The sequence below is a fragment of the Centroberyx affinis genome, unplaced genomic scaffold, assembly GCF_046629955.1.
Source record: "Centroberyx affinis isolate AG114_WGS23_722 - 3 ecotype Tasmania unplaced genomic scaffold, CSIRO-AGI_Caff_v1 ptg003043l_1, whole genome shotgun sequence".
Classification (NCBI taxonomy): Eukaryota; Metazoa; Chordata; class Actinopteri; order Beryciformes; family Berycidae; genus Centroberyx; species Centroberyx affinis.
Genome location: NW_027281133.1, coordinates 191044 through 211488, shown reverse-complemented (window position 1 = coordinate 211488; position 20445 = coordinate 191044). Strand labels below are relative to the sequence as shown.

General features: G+C 39.5%; 1 protein-coding gene across 1 annotated transcript; it reads right to left on the bottom strand.

Annotated features, from left to right (window-relative positions):
- Positions 1-4345: 4345 nt before the first annotated feature.
- Positions 4346-18421, bottom strand: LOC139659204 (ubiquitin-conjugating enzyme E2 E1-like). Its single transcript, XM_071537417.1, has 6 exons — positions 18338-18421; positions 16917-17097; positions 15806-15856; positions 10876-11008; positions 6528-6675; positions 4346-4480 (listed from the first exon to the last, which is right to left on the bottom strand). Exons 2-6 carry the CDS (start codon positions 17066-17068, stop codon positions 4383-4385), a joined length of 582 nt encoding a protein of 193 aa, XP_071393518.1. The 5' UTR covers positions 17069-17097; positions 18338-18421; the 3' UTR covers positions 4346-4382.
- Between the last annotated feature and the right edge of the window lie 2024 nt (positions 18422-20445).

Sequence of the window (20445 nt, the reverse complement as noted above, 5' to 3'; positions counted from 1 at the left end):
TCCTCTCGTCTATTTTGCAGGCGTGCAGGTAGTCATCTCAAACGCATCCACTTTAACCCAGTGACACACTTTCAGGACACCGGGGCGGGCGGGCTGGTGGGGGGGGGCGGAGCCAAACGCGCTGCGAACGTAACCAGGGTACAGCGGTCACGTTGCAGCAGCGCAGCAGCAGGCGGAGGGAATGATGACGCGTTCGCGGTCAGGACGGCAGAAACGAAAGAACAGCGTGACATCTCACGTTGCTACAACTTGAGGAGGCGTTCACGTGTTTTTCTAGTCGGAAAATACATGTGCTTGTTTTGTGAATTTAAATTCAGCAGATAGTTTGGAAAGAGTGGGTGCCCCAAAAAAAAAAAAAAAAAAAAAAAATGGCAGAGCAAACAAGAAAAATACAAAACAGTGGCAGGGCTTCTTTGCATGCAAAAAAACAAAAACAAAATCACTTTAATAGAATTGTGTCCACATGTAAAAAAAATGAACAGCAGTGGCACATCTTCCAAAGTCAACAACAAAATACCACAAAGCATCCAGGTACCAACTTACACACAATGAGTTTCAACCTATAAACGCTCTGTGTATCTTGTTATTGACTTTGGAAGATGTGTGCCACCTCTTCATTTTTTCTTTTACATATGGACACAATTACTTCTAATTAGAGAATTAGCCTACTGTTTTTTCTTCTTCTGAATTAAATCAGCCAACAAACGAACTGCAGCGGGCATCAAACACTTTTCTTAAGTAGAACTGATTGCATTAGTGTGAATGTTTCTCAGTCTGCAGGTTGTGGTTACAGAAAATCTGGCAGGACTTGAATGCAGCATTAGAATGCAACTATAATCAGGGGCTCCTAAACCTTTTTCCACCTCAACCCTAACCCCCAAATAGATAGGAATTAGACCACACACACACACACACACACTCACACATGCCATGTAATAAGGTTGCAGCCCCACCTGAGAAGATTTATGTTTATGTTTATTTTGGATGTCAGTTGTGCAGAATTATATAACTGTGTTTTGCTCATGTGTGTCACTGTCCCCAATATACAGTAATCATGCTTCTGCACTCTCTCACTGTGCTCAATGTGAATAACAGTGACATGAAAATAGAAATTAAATGAGCGTCTGCCAAACCTCCATATTTGCATGTCATAGTCACAACTCATTGTCTTGTCATCATGCAGTATTCATGGCACCTCTGTTTTTGAATGTTAATGTGTTTGTTTTATTTTTGTCTCTGACTTCTTTGTAACTGTTCCGTGTTTGCACTAAAAAAAAAAAAAAAGACACAAAAAGAAGAAATGAAATTAAACTATTCCTCATTTTTCTAGGAGACTCCCTAAAAACCCCTGAAGGTCTGAGAGCATTTTTGGTGTTAGGTGTGGCTTTATGCAGAATTAGTTAACTGTTTTCTAGGGAAGGTGGGGTGATAATTACAGTGGAGACAGTCAAACCTATAACCAAAATAGACTTCCTCATACATTTTCCAATTTTGCTATCTTCTAAAGAGTAAAATGAAAGTGAAATTCAGCTATTTGTCATACAGGGACCCCCCCCCCCAGATCCCCGGAGATCCCCACACCCCACTTATAGGGAAGCTTAATATATTATCAAACACATGTTATTTGGATATGCTGCATTATAAAAGAACTATTCTCAGTATCATTAGCAGCTAATAATAGTGCTATAATAATAGTGATAAGGGCTTGGAGACCCTGACCTTTGCACTCCTTCATTTTAGTTGCTTGCAATTTTTGGTGATACAGGGAGTGAAGCTTATTCTCCTCATTGTAAGACGCTCTAAACGGCCTAAAATGTAAATGATTGATATAAATGTAAATGGTGACATGTAAATGATTAATCACTGTTTATAGCTGCTGACAACACAGAAAAGATAAAGTTTGTGATTTATTGCCTGCGTACAATCAGGTGTGTTCTTAAAATACCCAACACTGAGCATCAGGCAACTTTTCTTCTTTTCCAAAACTGAAATATTGGGTTTTGCAAATACACCTTTCACATGGAGATCATAATCTACCTGTTGCCTTGTCGGAAACTTACTACTATAAACTACAATAGTAACAGAGAGCCTGTCAGTCCAATCAGTCCGGAGCCACTTGCTCAGCCTTTAAAGTGTACTTACACTTGTGGATATTGAAACTGTAATTACAGGATTTAGATGACCAGCTGGCCTGAGTTCAGGTTGCTGTAAAACTGTTCAGTCATTGCAGGAAATGTCATCATGAAGAGTCACTGCACTATTCAGCTATCAGAAGTATTTCAGAAGTGGAACAATACACCATTGTTTTAGTGAAATATTTAAATTCTGGTTAACTACTACAATGCATTCCAATATCCTAAACCTTCGCCAGAAATCACATTTTAAATAAATTTCTCAATTTCAACAAACTGTCACTACAAGAAAACATTAAAACTCAAACTCCTGACACTGTCTCATGAGTCTGGACCCCTTTTGCTACAGCAGGGCTAAGACAATCTAACATTTTTTTTTATATTTAGGTGCTGAAATTCATTAGCCACTGACTTCCATTAAGTGTGTGGATGTTATGAATATTTATTGGATTTAAAGCACAGGACAGGATGCACAGCAGAGAATCAAATTATACTGCAGAAAACCCATATATATTTTCTTGTTTTTAATTATGTTTATCCAGGGAAGATTGCCTGAGCATGCAGCATTACTATTTTTCAACAACATCCTGCTTCACACTCATCCAGTTACGTACACAGTGAGTTAACCGCAGGGTAACCGCCTTGCTCAGGGAGGGGAACATTTCTCTGTGGGTCATAGGTCTGAGATTCGCACCCGCATCCTTCCAGTCATAAGCCTGCTACTTTAATCTCTAGGCTGCTGCCAAGATCTTGATTTTGAGGTATTATAATTAAAATCCACTGCAAAATGAATACATCAATAACATGTACATATATCACACTAAAAGTGTCCTAGCTGTCCTGACTAGTTCAGCTGTAGGCCTTTATTGTGAGCTACAAAAAGTTCTTGCATCAACACAAAGCTCGTCCCTGCAAGCCCAGATGGTTTTATCACCTCCTGATTTTATTGTTCTTTCTCTGGTGTACACTTGCCAACACACAGGATCTGTGATGTAGGCCATAGCTATTCCTTGTGTTATTTAAAAGAGGCCGCTGTGTAGAAACCTGGCTTGGATATTTGAGGGAAGGGGAGTGGGTTTGAGTGTCAGAAGTGTTTGGGGTTATCAAGAGGGCTGCTCCCACCTCTCTGATGCACATATTTAACCTCAATCTGGGTCATATCTGCTAAATATCTGTAGTATTTGTAACTTTAACACTTACTATTATCTAAACTGTCACTGCACCCTCCAGTCAGCACATAGCTGCCTGTACACATACTGTAATGTGTACAGCTGTGTGTTGACTGAGGGGAGTTGACAGTTGACAGCTTTAGGCTCCAGTGAGTGAGTGTTATCAAGTATAAAGTTTCATTGCCTTGGCTGCCTTGTGTCTGAGCAAAGCCGAAGCCATTTCCAGGAGAACATCATCCTGAACAAGACACACTCAGGCTTTACAAAGATCATTGCAGCAAATTCAACACATTTAGTGATATTCAGCAAGTCCTGGATTCAAGAGCTTGTATTGACAAATGCAGTGACACGGTTTACTACAAGTATTGGCAGTATTGGTATTGGGGGTGATGCTTTGACACAGTTAACCGATCCTTTCTCAAATAGTGTTGTTTGTTGAGGAAGATGTAGAAAGGCAAGGGAAGCAGAGTTTTGCAACCAGCACCAATGTTTGTTTGGCACATATTTGACAGCAAGCGGCTAGCTGCCATGACGCCAAGTATGCTGAGAGATTTATTGAACCGGTCAAGCATCAAAATTTGCAGCCAGAATTTGAAAACCAGGGTAATCTGAAAAAAACTTTTGACACAAACTTTAAGGATTTTCTCCCTGGTCTTCTAAAATTATGGGAGAAGCCCAAATGTGGTGAAAATGTGGTAAAGGGCCATCCACACACAAATAAGCATTAAATACTAAAAACATCTTCATGGAAATTGTAATATTATAGTTATTCTCATAGGTTTACTGATGTTCAAACGTTCAATTTTAGTTATAAATTGTTCAACAAAGTCTTACGGATTTTCTTATTTGAAAAATGAAAGAGAAAAAAATAAAAAGGCGAACAACACTTCCTTTTCATTGTTTTTCTTTATTACCATATTTGTGGAGATAACTTAATCAGGAAGCAAAAAATATACCAGACAATAAAGTACTAAAAATCTGAGATAGAAATAACCCCCAAACACAAACCGCCCGGAGTCCGCCCCCCTCCCCCCGTCCTCCCCCCGCCCCCCCAACACACACACTGCCGCCCCCTGCAGGTTTATGTGGCGTATCGCTTCGTCCACTGTTTGGCTGTTCGGTCATGTTCCGCTCTGTTAGTCGTGTACTGGGTGGCGATGCTTCCAACGAGGGGGTCGGCTGAACGGAAACAGAGGTTCAGGTTTAGTTTATCTGCACACATGATAAACACAAATGATTAAAAAAAAACTCTGACAAAAAAGAGGAAGGGAAACAAATGCAAACTGTGCTGGGGAGAGACAAAGAAATCCCAAAGGGGTTTATAAACATTTCTCACCCCAAAAGGGAACAAAAAACACAACCTTTAATATTAGGCCTATATATTCTTCAACAGACATGTCAGTTTTGTTTTAGTCGTATCAACATTTGTCTCAATAGAGGTATGATGTTTTATCATCTGACATTTCTGTTCATTTGTAAGCAAGAAACAGTTTTAGGTGAATGGCAAACAGAAGTAAAGATCCTGTTAGGCAGAGGTGTTCTGGAAATTTTGACAATACCTCCACTTACCTGTCTCAAAATCAATCTTTTTAGAATGCCTTTCCGGATTGAAAGGACATTTTATTCTGTCATATAGTGAAACATTTGTACATGCTCTTTTCTCTGTCAGAATCAGATTGTTTTCCACTGTAAAATATCCACCAGCTAGTAGAAAACCTGAGATCTCACTGTCACAATCCATGATTTTAAAAGCTTGTTGATATCTTTTGATAAATCTGGTCAAAAATGTGTCAAAAATAAATTTGCTGAGTCCAGGGCAGGAAACGGTTTTACTTATATGTATTTGTATTTGTATGGGCCACAGTGGCTGGTGAACCGTAAAATGCACCAGCTGCTTTCAGTCTTACCAGCCAGCTGGATTCTTAGAACAGAAACGGACCTCCAGATGACAGTTTGTTTCCTGTCAAGGTGGCTGGTAGAATCGAAAACGTCAGCAACCACAGCCAAAATTTACCGGCAATCGACTGGCACTAGAGTCCCACCCAAATATCCCATATGAGTCGGTTTGTTCTTAGCAATTCAGAATGGATCTCTGAAAACGCAACTCAGTCAAGTGTTCGACCTGGCAAGTGCAGCAGAGAAAAACAAACAAACATGGAGGAGAGACAGTAAAATAGCAGCTGTGCCTGGACAGATGAAGAAGCTCCATGCCTCCTCGACAACATGGCAGACAGCAGCCTCCTCTGTCGTTGATGTTGTCTCGTGTTATAAATGTGTTCTGCACCGTGACTAGAAAATATTGAAATGGAACAAGCAGCGGTGAATCTTCCATGTTACTAGCTTGTTGCTGCACCCACAGTTGTTGTTGGGCAGAAAATGTGCCTTTAGTCAGCATGCAAACGTCTGGATTGCACGTCATGTGACAGAAAATTATTATTCTAAACACAGAAATCTATGGAAGCCCGTTTCTGCCAGTGTGATGAAAAAAACGGTCCTGTAAGTCATTATAATGAGAAACTTTCTCAAAATAATGACTTAGTATCTCAAAATAATGAGAACATTTCTCAATATTTTGACTTAGTATCTCAAAATAATGAGAACATTTCTCAATATTTTGACTTAGTATCTCAAAATAGTGAGAAACTTTCTCAAAATAATGAGTTAGCATCTTTGAGATACTAAGTCATTATTTTGAGATACTAAGTCATTATTTTGAGATACTAAGTCACTATTTTGAGAAAGTTTCTTATTATATTGAGATACTACCTCATTATTTTGAGGTACAAAGTCATTATTTTGAGATACTAAGTCACTATTTTGAGAAAGTTTCTCATTATTTTGAGATACCAACTCATTATTTTGAGAAAGTTTCTTATTATATTGAGATACTACCTCATTATTTTGAGGTACAAAGTCATTATTTTGAGATACTAAGTCACTATTTTGAGAAAGTTTCTCATTATTTTGAGATACTAAGTCATTATTTTGAGATACCAACTCATAATTTTGAGAAAGTTTCTCATTATAATGACTTACAGGATCTTTTTTTTTCCATCACACTGGCGGAAATGGGTTTCCATAGACATCCAATCTGGTGACTTGTAAATTACAAAATGGACAGTCAGCCTTAAAGACCAGATTTGAAAAACAAATCGAACTTGCCTGCTGTCTGAACACTGATTCTAATTTAAGGCTACGCAGCCTTCATCAACGCTCCCGGTCTTACCTGGGTTGCAGTCTGTGAGCAGGGAGCAGATGGACAGCAGCACCTTGGAGATGGTGAGGGCGGGGCTCCAGTTGTCCTTCAGGATGTCCAGACAGATCACCCCCTGGCTGTTGATGTTGCAGTGGTAGATCCTCGTACGAAACGTTACCTGGAGACACAAACACACCGCAGGTCAGAGTCACGGTGCATCAGAAACATTTCCTACTATTGTTAATCTTACTATCATTTAGGCGGCGGCCACACTGAGCCATCAGAAAACAGGCAGAACTAGTGACTGATATATTTCTGTCTGTTGGTTTGTGGCGGGCGGAGCAGAAGAACAGGAAGCCTTTGCTCATAACGGAGCTACTTCATAGATAAAAGAAGACTATACAGTATAAATTAAATAAGAAATTGACGTGGAATATCTACAATCATGCCAGTGTTTTCACCAGGCTTTCTCAGTTTTATCTTTGTTTTGGTCGTACCGTTGTCTCCGTGTTGACCGCGATTTTTTCCACAACAAATGTAGGAACGATTCAGATTGGCACAACAGACGGTGACGAATCTGTCCATCCAGAAAAAGCTCAACTGGGCTGAACTTTCTGTCCGTCAAAACGGATGGAAATCTGACAGAGACGGACGCATCACCACTGACAGCTCTCAGTGAAAATTAATTTAAATGAACGGAGACGATCAGACACATTGGATCAGTGTGGCCGCTGCTTTATTCTGAGACTTAACCAAGTAAAAATTCATCCTAAAACATACAGTAAGTCACATATGATACCTCATGTTGCACATCATGTTATTCCCATCAACATTGATACCACAATCAATACTTAATCGGCTTTTTATCATCTTTTTATCGTCTTTTTACGTCTTTCATCTTAACTCTATCTTAATTTTATGTCACTTTTATTCTATTATTTTATTTATTTTGGTTTTCATCCTACAATTATACCACTATTTACTTGAATGTTTGCTCTTTTCCACCTCTGTTCTCCTATGAATTTAATCCCTGTTTATTATTGTTTTATTGCCTTTTAAATTCATAATTTGAGTATTCTGCTTTTATTTTGTCTGTCAAAGCACTTTGTACACTGTGTTTTTAAAGGTGCTCTATAAATAAAGTTATTATTATTATTATTATAAAGTAAAAACTCTCCCAGAAGAGATTTTTCTAAAGTCTGCAAACTTTAAAGGATTTTCAAGGATCGTGGGAAACCAGTATATGTATAAGTATGTTATATGTCTGCTACTTCTGAAGTAACACATTCATTTTCAGTCCTTTGTATAAATACTTCATTGAATTTACTAAAAAGCCACACTAGTAATCATACATTTCAATGGAATGATTTTATTGTATTAAATCGAATTTCATTTAGTGAATCATTTGTTCAAAAGGTAAACAATTTCGGTGTTAGAATCTGTGTCAAGATTGGTTTTGTGGCTGTAATTCAGTGTGGCAGAAACAAGGAGGCTGAGCTCCATCGGGCCTTCAGACGCTGCAACAGAAAACACAGAAAACAGTTTGTGGCTCTGCAGGAGACGAAGCCCTCTGGTGGCTGAACAAAGGCACTTCTGACTGCCAGGAAATTCAGATAATCTCCACCACAATGACAGGAAGATCACTTCCTTCGAGGCTTTTGGGACTTTTGCTTTCACAACATATTACGTCAAACCAGCAATTCCTCATTAATTTTGCAAATACTTGTAAGTCAGTGTCAAGTGAGCTGTAAAAAACTTTTAACCCCTCAACTATTATTCTGATGCGTTCTTTAAATGTTAAATAAGAGTCTACAGCTTTCACATATCTATAACTGATTTTCAAAGAAAGGGGACATGCATGGGCATTTTTTAATTCGGATATTTTATGCTCACTTTATTATTATAATTTCAAGGATCAAGAAGTGTGCAGGTGGTACTGAGTGAATAGCTCATACTGGAATAACATCCAGATCTGCATTTTGTCATCATTCCTGCCAATTTTCATTCACATACACAGGACCACAAACAGGATCACATACACAGGACCATACACAGTTTGTTTCAGAGATTAAAATTATGTGATATTAGAGAGCTCAGAAATAGTCTCATTAAGAGCTTTTATCAATCCATTTGGTTTAGTTTCTAATGGCATCAACAATTGCAATTTTCAGGTTTTCATCGTTTCTGCTGTTTTGAGGCGAGATGTTTTCCTAAGTCCCTTGGGTTTTTTGTTTTTGTTTTTTTTATCTCACTGGAACAAATTTGTTTTTTTTTGTCCTTCCTGCGCTTTTATCATTGTGCAGTGTGATTGTGTTTTTAATGAGTTCATTTCTCTGTTTTATCCCAGCGAAAATAAACAAAAACTACTTTTTAAATTGGGATCGGTGTTTTCATCGCCTCCATAATAACCATATCTGTCACACAATGTAGCTTAATTGGTCCAAATAATCCTGTGGGGACAGAAAAATGAATCACTACCCGTCTAGTCATTTGTAGAGGCTGTGGAAAATGCTTTCAACTTCAAATATGGATGCATGGGGCACGAATAAAATAAAGAGTATAAAGAGGAAAAACAATAATTGATAATTTAATTCCTGAAAAGAGAAAAACAAACATGAATAGCATCAAATCATTAGAAAAATCACCTCGACTGATCATAATGATAAAACCATGCTAATTTAGTATTTGTTAGGCAGCATTGTGTGGCATCCTATAAATACTCGGCATGGAAACTAAGAACTAATGTTGCACAAAGGGCCGATGGAAAAATATTTTGAGATGAGTACTTTTGAGTTTTTCCAGGACCAGCAGCATTTTGTATTGTTTACTATAGCCGGCATGCATAAGATCCACACTTAGGAACGTAAATCTTTATAAAAACTTTACACACAGATTCGATTTTGCTCGCATTTTGCCATGAAAATCCTGCTTTGATGCTTTGAGACTGTTTGTATGGCGGTGCCATTGTGCTGCTAGCATGCCAGAGCAGGGGAAGCTGTAAAAATGTCCTACAGGAAGCACTTTATGTTGTTTCTGTTCCACCTCTTCAAAAACAAGCATCAATAGCTATTGGATGAAAACAAAAATGTCTAAAACACATTTAACTTGTATGAAGGCCACTTTATAAACAACTTAACCCTCATCCTACCTCTGGGGTACCCGCAGACCCCAGAGCTATACTTTTTGTCATATCTCACAGGTTCTTTATTCTATCATTCCAATTTTTCATGACTTTGTCAATCAATTTGTTCCTAATGACTTCATATCATTGTTTTCTGTTTCCGTTTTAATTAGTGCTTTTTAAAAAATACCAATGTATTGGGGTCCTGGGGGACTCCAGTCAAAAGCACCCAATTCCGCCTATGCAGTTTTAATAGATGGAACTATTTATTGAGTTCATGTTTGCCATGGGTCCTAATTTAAAGTATCACACACTATCAGGGGGGGTAGGGGCACTCTGTCAGTCATTTTGAAGGAGACAGACACAGATGCAGCAGACACAGATTTCCTCATGTGCTCTGTGACGACCCTAAATACTGCTCTTCCTAAGGTAAGATGATGTTCAAAGTCAGAAATACAATACATAATTTAATTAACTGTAACTTTCCTAAAATAATAATAATCTGTTTTTTTCAGATTACATTAATTCCATAACTAATAATGCTTTGAGAAGAAATAAGTTAACATTTTGCTATGATGGTTGTTTCTTACAGTAGTTTATTCTTGGGGACCCCAGTCGGTAGTCCTTGTATGTTACATATGTTGGTAGGATGAGGGTTAAAGTGCGATTTCATGCTGTTTTAAGTTATTCTATGGCCTAAAGATGCACTAGGCAAGAGTTTCTACCTAAAAATACACTCTGATGAGTCTAAATTGCAAAGTGGAGCTGCAATAGAGAAGAGTGTCCCATCCTCCCTAATTGAGACACCATAGATTCACCCTATTTGCCCAAATTAAATTCTGGTGTCAGGTATGGACTCTTCTCCGTCCACAGGAAGCAAAAAAATGAAATTTAAGAGCAAAATCCAAAGTGTCTCCTAAACAGCAGTGAGTAGCGGTCCGTCCAGAAAAAGCTGGACTCTCACAACGTTAGATCTTTTCCTCTCTTGTCTCTTTAGTTTCCTTTGGTGTAAAGCATCACAGACCGGCCGAGTTGGTAAACATGAGTGTGCTATGTGACGTTTACTGACTTCATGTTACAGGATTTCTGGGTATTAAAGTAAAAAATTTTCTGCCTAGTGCGGCTTTAACGTTTCCTATCATTTTGCTGTGTTATCGTTTAAGAATTGAAGATGTGACAGCAGGGCAGCGATCAGTACAGAAGTCAAAATTTTGACTTGCGTGGTGGCGAGTTTCCAGAGACTTATAATCTCAGTACCTTGGGGGGTTTGAAGGGGTAGTCGGGTGTGAAGGCGATGTCCAGGAAGAAGACCCCTCCCTCGTACACGGAGCCCGGTGGTCCCAGGATCGTCGACCTCCACTCATAGATGTTGTCTCCTTTAGGGCCAGCACTGCAGGCACAAAAGTCATCCTCACTTATCGCTGCACAATTAATAGGAATAAAAATATTGAAACTGTAGGACTGGGTACTGCAACTTGTATAGTGGAGCAGGCTGCAATTTATTAAATAAGATGAAAGGAATGTTTTCTGGTGCTGTGCAGAATGGGGCTGAACGATTTTGAAAAAATATCTAATTGCGATTATTTTGACTGATATTGCAATTGCGATATGATTTGTGATATTAGAGGGAATGATAATTTTTACATTATTATTCTAATTTTCATTGAAAAATGCATTAAAATGATTATGGTGTGAGGATCTGTACCAAACAAAGACGTTTTCTTAAGTCTATAGAATATGATGTGTAGGCCAGGACATCTCTGCAGCACCACAATATTTAATTTAAAATGGTATTTTGACACACATTTCGCCTTTAACAAATATTGCGCCTCCTGCGATTTGAAAATTGCAGTAGGCCATATTGCGATTTCAATAAAATTTCGATTAATTGTTCAGCCCTAGTGCAGAATCCACTGTCCTACTAACAATGCAAGATGTAGGGAGAAAATCTTTTATTTTATCTGTGCAAATTCGGTGTTTCTATTTCATTCTCAAACTGTTGTGTGCTGAAAAAAATATAAAATAATCTGTCCACATGTATCGCAATTCATACATGTGGACAGAATCCACTGCCCTACTAAACATATTAGATGTAGAGAGAAAATCTTTCATTGTATCTGAGTAAATTCTATGTATTTCTATTTCAACCAAGTGCTGAAAGAATACAGAAAAATCTGTCCACATGTATCACGATTAATATTTTAAAACATACTGTTCAGCAAAAGAATCATAATGATTTTTTTTTTTTTGTCCGTCAGTGAACTCTAATCCTCACTGTGCTAGATCTGGTTCTCTCACCATTAACGCTGGAAAATTACCACCAGGGAAACTCTCTGCCCCATTAAATGTAAAACACTGCTGCAAAACTTCAAACACAGAAAAAAAAAGAAATGTATGCACACTGCAAACAGAGCTTTCTCATGCCCAGGGACAAAAAAAACAAAAAAAAAAACACTGTTGAGCTGAAAGAAAAGGATATCCACACACTGAATCCTGTTCCTAGTGCTGAGCTTTACTTGTGCAGCGATTCAGCCCAAATTGGGTGTTCATTAATACATGTGAATGGACAAAGGGTGTCAATATAGATTATACAGTTACTTCAAACAGACCCAATTGGATCCTCATTGATGAAGTAATCAATATTGTGTGTGCTCTACAGCAGTGATTCCCAACTTTTTTCATATCAAGGACCCCTCATTTAGTCCACATTAGGGCCACGGACCCCCATTTGATGACATTTTGTCTCTCGGACCCAAATCTGAGAATATTTTTATTGTTAGATATGATTTTGTCCAGAATTCCATGACTCTCTGTATTGTAGGTAGAGAGATAACAGAGAAAGTATGATCAAAACAGTCAGTCTTCTACATTCTCTAATTGTGTTCACTTCTTGTAAATAAAATAATGCTGAAGTTTAACAATTCATCAATTTGCTGGGGACCCCCTGGAACCACCTCAAGGACCCCTGGTGGTCCCCGGACCCCACGTTGAGAACCACTGCTCTACAGTGTGAAATCTGCATATTCATCCCCCTATTCATGTGAATAGTTGCATGATTGGGTTGACGCACAAGTGAATGTTACTGGCAGCAATGTTTGAGTATGCTGCCATTGTATTTTCTTTGTTCAGCACTGGACTTTGTGTGCTGCCTTCCATTCAAGCTCCATCTGGCATGCACCATTAAAGGGCAATTCCACCAAAATTGACTTTTAGGTTGTCAATTTGAGCCAATTGTCCCCAAAATTTTCCAAGATTTTGGCAGCTCTCGGGATCAAGGAAAAATCAATCATGTGAAATCTTGGAACTGCACTGCCTGAGATGGTTGAAAGAACATTTAATAGTCAAATTGTTATATCTTTATTAAACATCTAGCATTTGGAATAAAAATGTCGAAATTAATTTTAGGTATGAGGGAAATTACCGTGTAATGTCCATAAAGCAATGCAGTTTCATGTTGTCATAACAGTACCTTGAGCGCTCACAAATCAAAACATAAAAAAAAACCTTGGGGAAATGTTAGCAGAATGACTACTTTAGCACATTAAGACAATTTCAGGGGATTTCCCTTTTAAACGTTGAGTGGGTAAAAGTTCCTATTCCCCCGTGCATCATTCAGCAGACGCCTCCATTCAAAGCAAATCCCTGATGATGTGTCTATGCATCATGATCTGTATTGATTTTCCTCAAAGCAGCCCAGTCTTTATCCCTTTTACATGCTGAACATGTGGTCTTAAACCCCCCGGGGGTCATGAGTACAAGACATAATAGTATTGATCCAAAACTCCCGGGGGGGGGGGCGGGGAGAGATGCTGTGCCACACTGTGCTTTTTGATCAGCGCTGACATGGACTTCTGGCAGAGTTTCAGCACAACCCACCGACATATTTGAAGTCAGAATAATCAATCCGGGGAGCGCAGTTTGGGCCAATTAACTGGGTATTAAAGTCGTGTTTGGAAGCGTAACAGACGAAAACTTCCATCGCATGAAACGCTTTGACTTCCAAGTGGCTCAATTTAAAAAAAACAAAAAGGTAGGAGCATGTTCCTTCTAAAACGGACTGCCGTTCAACCTCCAGCCTCGCTACTCGTTGCCTCTGATCATCTCATTTTATGATTCCCCATCTAGGGACGAGCCGATCCGACATCCGGTTTGGGAATCGGATCGGCTCCCGGCAAATTTTGATGTATCGTATTAGCTACAAGTTGTTCCATCATTTGTTTACTTTTATTTCCTCCGGACGATCAATTTACACTATCAAGTGTCATCCACCATCCATGTTTAGAAAGCAGCTGTGTAGCAGTTCATGTCTGCAGTCTGGAGTTACTTTAAACTGGAGACCGAAAGCAGTCAAACAGCTAATTGTAATGTTCGCAATGCAGACGTTTTGAGGAGTGGCAGCAGCAGAGCTAATTACAACACTCCTTCAGGCATTTGAAGAAATGTCACTCGAAGGACTGCAACCAGCTCTCACAGATAGAAGTGTGAGCAAACAAGAGGATACACGGCTGTTTAATCGTTTAAAAAAAATAAAATTACAGAAATATTGGTTCAATACCTGGTATCGGCAGATACTCTATATTTAATAACCCGGATCAGTATCAGAGACAAAAGTAAATAATAAAATAATAGATTGGGACATTCCTATTCCAATCTATTTATAAGAATGGGTGTTGATGGGACTTTCACAATTCCAATTCTTCTTCAATTTACCACACCCAACAATTCAGAAAATTCAGTATAGTAATAACACTACAGTTCCTCTCATGAAGGAAAGGCAAGAAAAAAAGATGTAGCATTCAGTTCCCATTAACACTGTCACTAAAAAAAACCACGAAAAAAAAAAAAACCCACATGTAACCTTCCCCCTTTAACAGAAACTTATCAAGGTTGATGTTATTTTCAGAGTAGTCAATTCAATATGCTTCCTAATCCATCATTTATTTAGGCAGGTTATATTTTAAGCTGTCATACCCCACTCTTCTAATTAGATAGTTTATAATATATTGCCATAAATGGTATAAGCCTGTTGCTGCCACCGTATCACAGTGTCCTTCATTGTCAAGAGTCAGTCACACTCATCCATCCTCATTCCAAGATTTAAGACATAATCAAGAGCATCATCATGCTCCTGTCATGATGTAGTCAGAGACACAAAGGTAGGCATCAACCTTCAAGGGTGATTTTGTGTCTCTATCAACTTCTGACTCTTGTCATTGAACGCCTCATTGCAAGTTCTCCAGAATTATAAGGCAATTCACTTAGTTTCAGTAGGTCTTACTGTTACTTTTCAGTGTTTCTGCCGTTTTTGTTTGCTGCCTTTTTGCAAGAAGATAATTCTAGTGGGTCCAGGTAAAGTTGTCACTCAGTATAATAGGAAACATGTTTCTGTTTGTTAGAAGCTGTTATTGTACAGCAATGAAGTCAGTAACAGTAACAACAAATATTCAGTTGTTAAAAAGTGTATTGTGTTTTCTTTCAGATTGCAGCAAATATCCAATTTGTGTTCTTTTTTGGTCCTGCCTGTGGCTTGGCTTGAGGTTTTTTTTTTTTTTTGTTGATCTAGTGATGAGAGAAATTCCTCCCCCCCCCCATTCCACAGGGAGGTCAGAGGTCAGGCTCAGCTGCAGAACAGCAGCCCTGGAGCTAGTAGGGCTTCAGTGTCTTGCCCAAGGACACTTCAGCAGGGCTGATGTTTACTCTGACGGATGTTTGAACCGCTGAAGGATGGTCTGAATAATCACTACACTATCATAAACCCAGTGGGAGGAAGGTCAGTCTTATCAAAGTCCTGAAACCTGAGTCAGTGTTTCCTCTATAATCTTACGTTGCAGTGGAACTTGAGGATAATCTTAGTTTCAGTTCAACTTCCACATTTCAGCCCCAGCTAGGGATCTCATGCATTCCCTAAATGTGTTTCCCTAGATACTTAAATTCAAATAAAACACATCAACTCTCAAACATTAGCACGACACGTCTTTGCATTTTAGAAAGAAATATAGTCAAATTATGCTTGCCACTTTAATGTCACATTTTCTCAAGTAGTAATGGCAGTTATCTTGCTGTGTTGGTGCACCAGTGCTGAACGAAAAAAAAAAAGTAAACACTGCAGTCTTTTCCATAAACTTCACATCACGTCAATACAGTGCTGAAGGGGAACCTACAGACTTTGATCTAGAGTGAAACCCACCTGCAGTTTGGCGGAGGGTCCAGTGTGATATCGGCCAGCTCTTTCTGAATCCTGCACACAAAAGGATTCAAATCAGTCACTGGCAAAGTACATCTTTCCCCAAAAAGCTGGGCATCACAAAGACACCAAAAGATGCCCTTCACCCATAAACAGAAAAGGCATTAATTCAAGGAAAATTCTACCTCTGACACCTTTACGCTGTTATATATCATCAATCCTCTGTGATGAGGTGTGGTCATTTACTTTTCTGCTGTACCCACTTTCCCTCAACCTGCCTCGTCTACATCAGTAAGTGATTTCCTACATTTTCCAAACAAAATGCCTCCAGAGAACGGGCCCGAACTTGTTGCATCCAGCTGCTGGTTTTGTGTAGCTGGAGAGAGCAATAGCAGTAGTGATGGCAGTAGTAAAAGCAAGAGAGTGAGAGTTTTTCTGAGTCAAAAAGCGAGAGTCACACCCTTTACTCAAAACTCTACATGTCTTGTTGCTGCAGAAATTGTGGAGAAATGGTGGAGAAACTGGTCTCTCTGCCTCTTCCACGATAGATTTCTCCCTGTATGATAGTTGGGCGTCGGTGCAAAATGGCAGCTCTAGAAAGAAGCCCTCGCGTTTAGATTCTGAGGGACTGACACCAAAACCTGACGTTTACCCCAGATATTTTAGATCATTGAAACATTTTCTGCAATCAAACTACATTGTAGCTGCTGGAAATGTCCAAGCGTGACATCACACTGTCCACATTTGTCCAGCTATCCACGAGAATAAGAAAAATACACCACCAAAGGATAAAATAGACCCAGAAATGCAACGTGCATTGCCAATACATGTTTAGTAGTTTATGGTGGATTTTCCCTTTAAGTTGACTACATTTAGGCTAATTTTATTGACATGTGCCTTTCTGTCAAAGTCAAATCCCAAAGTATTACCTTATTTTGGACCAGAGAGCAATCTGACTAAAGCAGAGATTAGAGATGAAGGGCAAAATTCCTCAGAACAAGGTGATTAATAGCGAGACCTTCCATGAGGCACCTCAGGGTGTACCAGCTGACTCATCACTATACAATCTTATGCCTTTCATAATGATGCTGTTTTTTTGTTTTTTTTTGGCTACCTTTTGGCGCTGGTGGAAAGCAGTTTGGAGGTCTTGCTCATGCTGGCTTTGCTCTCACGTTTCTTGCAAGGCGTGTCCCTCTGTCTGTTTTGGCTAGAGGAAGAGGGCGATGAGGAAGAGCTGGTGCTGGCACGTGAATCCTCATCCGACATACCGGTTTGGATTGGAGAAGAGCAGGAACCTAGGGTAACGCAGTAAAGTGAGACACAGCTGCGGAGCCAAAGCAGTTTCATAGTGAGTCCTAACCAGGGGCAAGGCACTCATTTGTTTTTACACAGGCCACAATAGCTGATGGGTTCCAATATTCACCAGCCGCCTTCACTATTTATAACCATACATTTGCATGTTTAAGGAAAGCAACTGCTGGTTACCTGCCAAAGAGGCCATTACAATAGACGGACCTACCAAGCCTCTGACAAACTTCAGCAGTATTTCACTGGTGGTAAATTTCCATTTTGGTCTTAAAATTACTTGGAAGTGTCATTCCAGACAGAAATAAGCTCATCTGAGTTAAGTATTAGGTTGGTAGGCAGCTATTAGGAAACACAGACCTTAAAGAGTGATGAACCCCAGCAAAAATCCAATATACCTGCATGGCCAGCAATCAGTTCAAGTGGTGAAAAGCCTAAACTGTGAAAGGTTAGCAACTTGGTAGCTTTGTGTGTGTGTGTGTGTGTGTGTGTGTGTGTGTGTGTGTAGAGGAGGAGAGCGCAAACAAAGCTAACGTTAGCTCCTCAGCTTGGTTTACCACACATCTATCTATATCGTTAGCTAGTAGCGTTTCCGTGATGATGGACGCACTGCCATTAGCTGACAAGCTAGCTCACTGAACTGGCTTAACGTGAACCATCTTACACATATCACCCCCTCCAGATACTATTCATATCTAAATAACTGAATGGCTACATATTACCGAGGTGGTATTTTCACCCACAAGCTAGTGTTAATCTGCTACCGTTAGCCCCGAAGTCCAACTGGCAATGAACACTCGGGCCTCGACTTTAGGGCCGACTCTGGCTACTCCTCGGAGCGGAATGGGAAAATCTGCTTGCTAAGCATCCCTTTAAAGTAAACCGAGATCCTCTTACATTATCTGGCGTTGTTTGTGCAGATTTCACACACGCGACGATGCACTTTAAATTGGAGCGTTACGGCGTTGTATTTCAGGAGTGAGAAAACACTGAACGCGTCAGCCACAGTGGGCAACAACTAGTCCGATCCAGCACATAGCCGGAGCCTTTTTCCGAACAACCAACTAACCACGACCGTCTTGTTTGTTTGCTTGTCTTGCAGCCTGTTTATAACGGCTCGTTCTCCCTCGACTTCACCCGAAAATACACCCAGGCAGCGGGCTGAACCGTGTTGTTTGAATAATCGGTGAAATATCCAAGGAAAGCGGCTATTTTGTCGGTAAAACTTACCCTCTCTATTGTGTCTGGACCTCCGCCACTGTCTAGGCTGGTGACTGCCTCTCGCCTGCTGCTGCGGAACGGAAGTACCGCGGCTGCAGAGCGCTGTACGGCATCGGTCCTCCGAAATCTGGACCGCCTGCGTTTTACATATATATTTACATTTAAGACACCGAGCTGACCCAACGGCGAGCGAGGGCAGGGGTTCAACGCCTGGCTCAAGGGCACTTCGGCAGGACACGTGGTTGCTGGCTGCAGGGGTCGAACCTGGGATCTTTCAGTTACAGGACAGTCAACTCTGACCGTGCCTAATAAATACCTAATAATCAGGTGAAATGAGTAGATTCTAGCCATGATCAATAACGTGACAGACCATCTGCAACATCAATAACAAGTCTCATAATTCATCAGCTGTTGACAAAACTTATGGTGATGAATGCAGTGACAGCAAATCTTCATTTAAAAGGCATAATCTGGAAAGTGTTGTATTTTTTATATTGTATTTTTTATATTCAGGGGAGTCAATTTCTAAGGCATTTATAAGGCAAAATCCCTGCATCTAACCTCATTTGCCACTGAAACTTCAAAACCCATTTATACTGACTAAATTCCCTGGGATAAGTGGGGAAAAGGAGCAATTACTCATGATTGACAAGATATTATTATTAGGTAAATTACTGAATTACCAGTCTCACATAAGGTTAACATCAACAATTGACAAAACCTTTGGTGATAAATGCAATAGCACACATTCATAGTTTAAATGGGATACTCTGGAAAGTTTGTTGTATTTTTTATATTGTATTATTTACAACCTTAGGAATGACAGTCCCTGCATTTTACATTCAGAAACAGAAACTTTAAAACCAAAGCGCTCAAGTGGCGCAATGACTCATGACTGACAAGGTATTATTATTGGGTCAGTGTGATTAAATTACTGGATTAAATTACCAGGCTCTCACATAAAGGTTAACATCAACAACTGACAAAGCTTTTGGTGATAAACGCAATCGCCTAATAGCACAAATTCACAGTTTAAAGGGGATAATCTGGAAAGTTTGTTGTATTGTTTGTATTCAGGGTCGTCAAAAAAAAAAAAAAAAGTCCCTGCATGTAACATCGTTGCCACTGAAACTTCAAAACCCACTTATACTGGCTAAATGTCAAGTGCAGCAATGACTCATGACAAGATATTATTAGGTCAATGTGATTAAATTACTGGATTAAATTACCAGTCCCATATAAAGTTAACATCAACAGTTGATAAAAAAAAAAACCTTTGGGAATGAATGCAATCGCCCAATAGTTTAAAGAGGATAATGTGAAGAGTTTGTTGTATTTTTATTTATATTCACAGGCATGATTCACAGTAAATTTCTGTATTCAACACTTGCAACCAAAACATCAAAACCTGCTCATGTATTATACATTTCTGGGGACAATGGGAGCAATTACTGATGACTGACAAGGTATTATTACTGAGTCAGTGTGATTAAATAATTAGATTTATGTTCCCAAATTATCTTGCACATACACACACACACACACTTTAGAGGGAACACTGGCCCTGATGTGATTTTCTTTTAAAGATCCAGAGAAATTCAGATTCAGAGTCAGATTTCTAACACAGGGAATGTCATTTTTTTTTTCCAGTTTTTGATGGTTTGATGGTATAAAGCTTGTAGGAGTCGGACAGAGTGAGCCTAGTGATTGTGCCATCCGCTGCATACCAATATTTTTTCATCTAATATTTTTATCATTCATGACCTCTGCCAAGGAGGTTATGTTTTCGGTGCCGTTTGTTTGTTTGTTTGTCAGCAGGATTACTGAAAAACTACTGGGCCGATTTTCATGAAACTTTGTGGAAGGGTGTAGCATGGGCCAAGGAAGAACCCATTACATTTTGGAGCGGATCGGATCCGACTCACGAAATTTGCATATCATAGCAGACTGGACTATTGGCCTTGGCGGAGGTCTGCGCTCTCCGAGTGCCCTTCTAGTTTAAATCTGGTTTTATGTGATGTCATTTACACCAGGAAGTAGACTGTGATCTGAAATCCTTTTGATTCTGTTGACCTGTTTGAGGGAGAGTTTCTCAAAGGACATTTTTCCGCAAAACA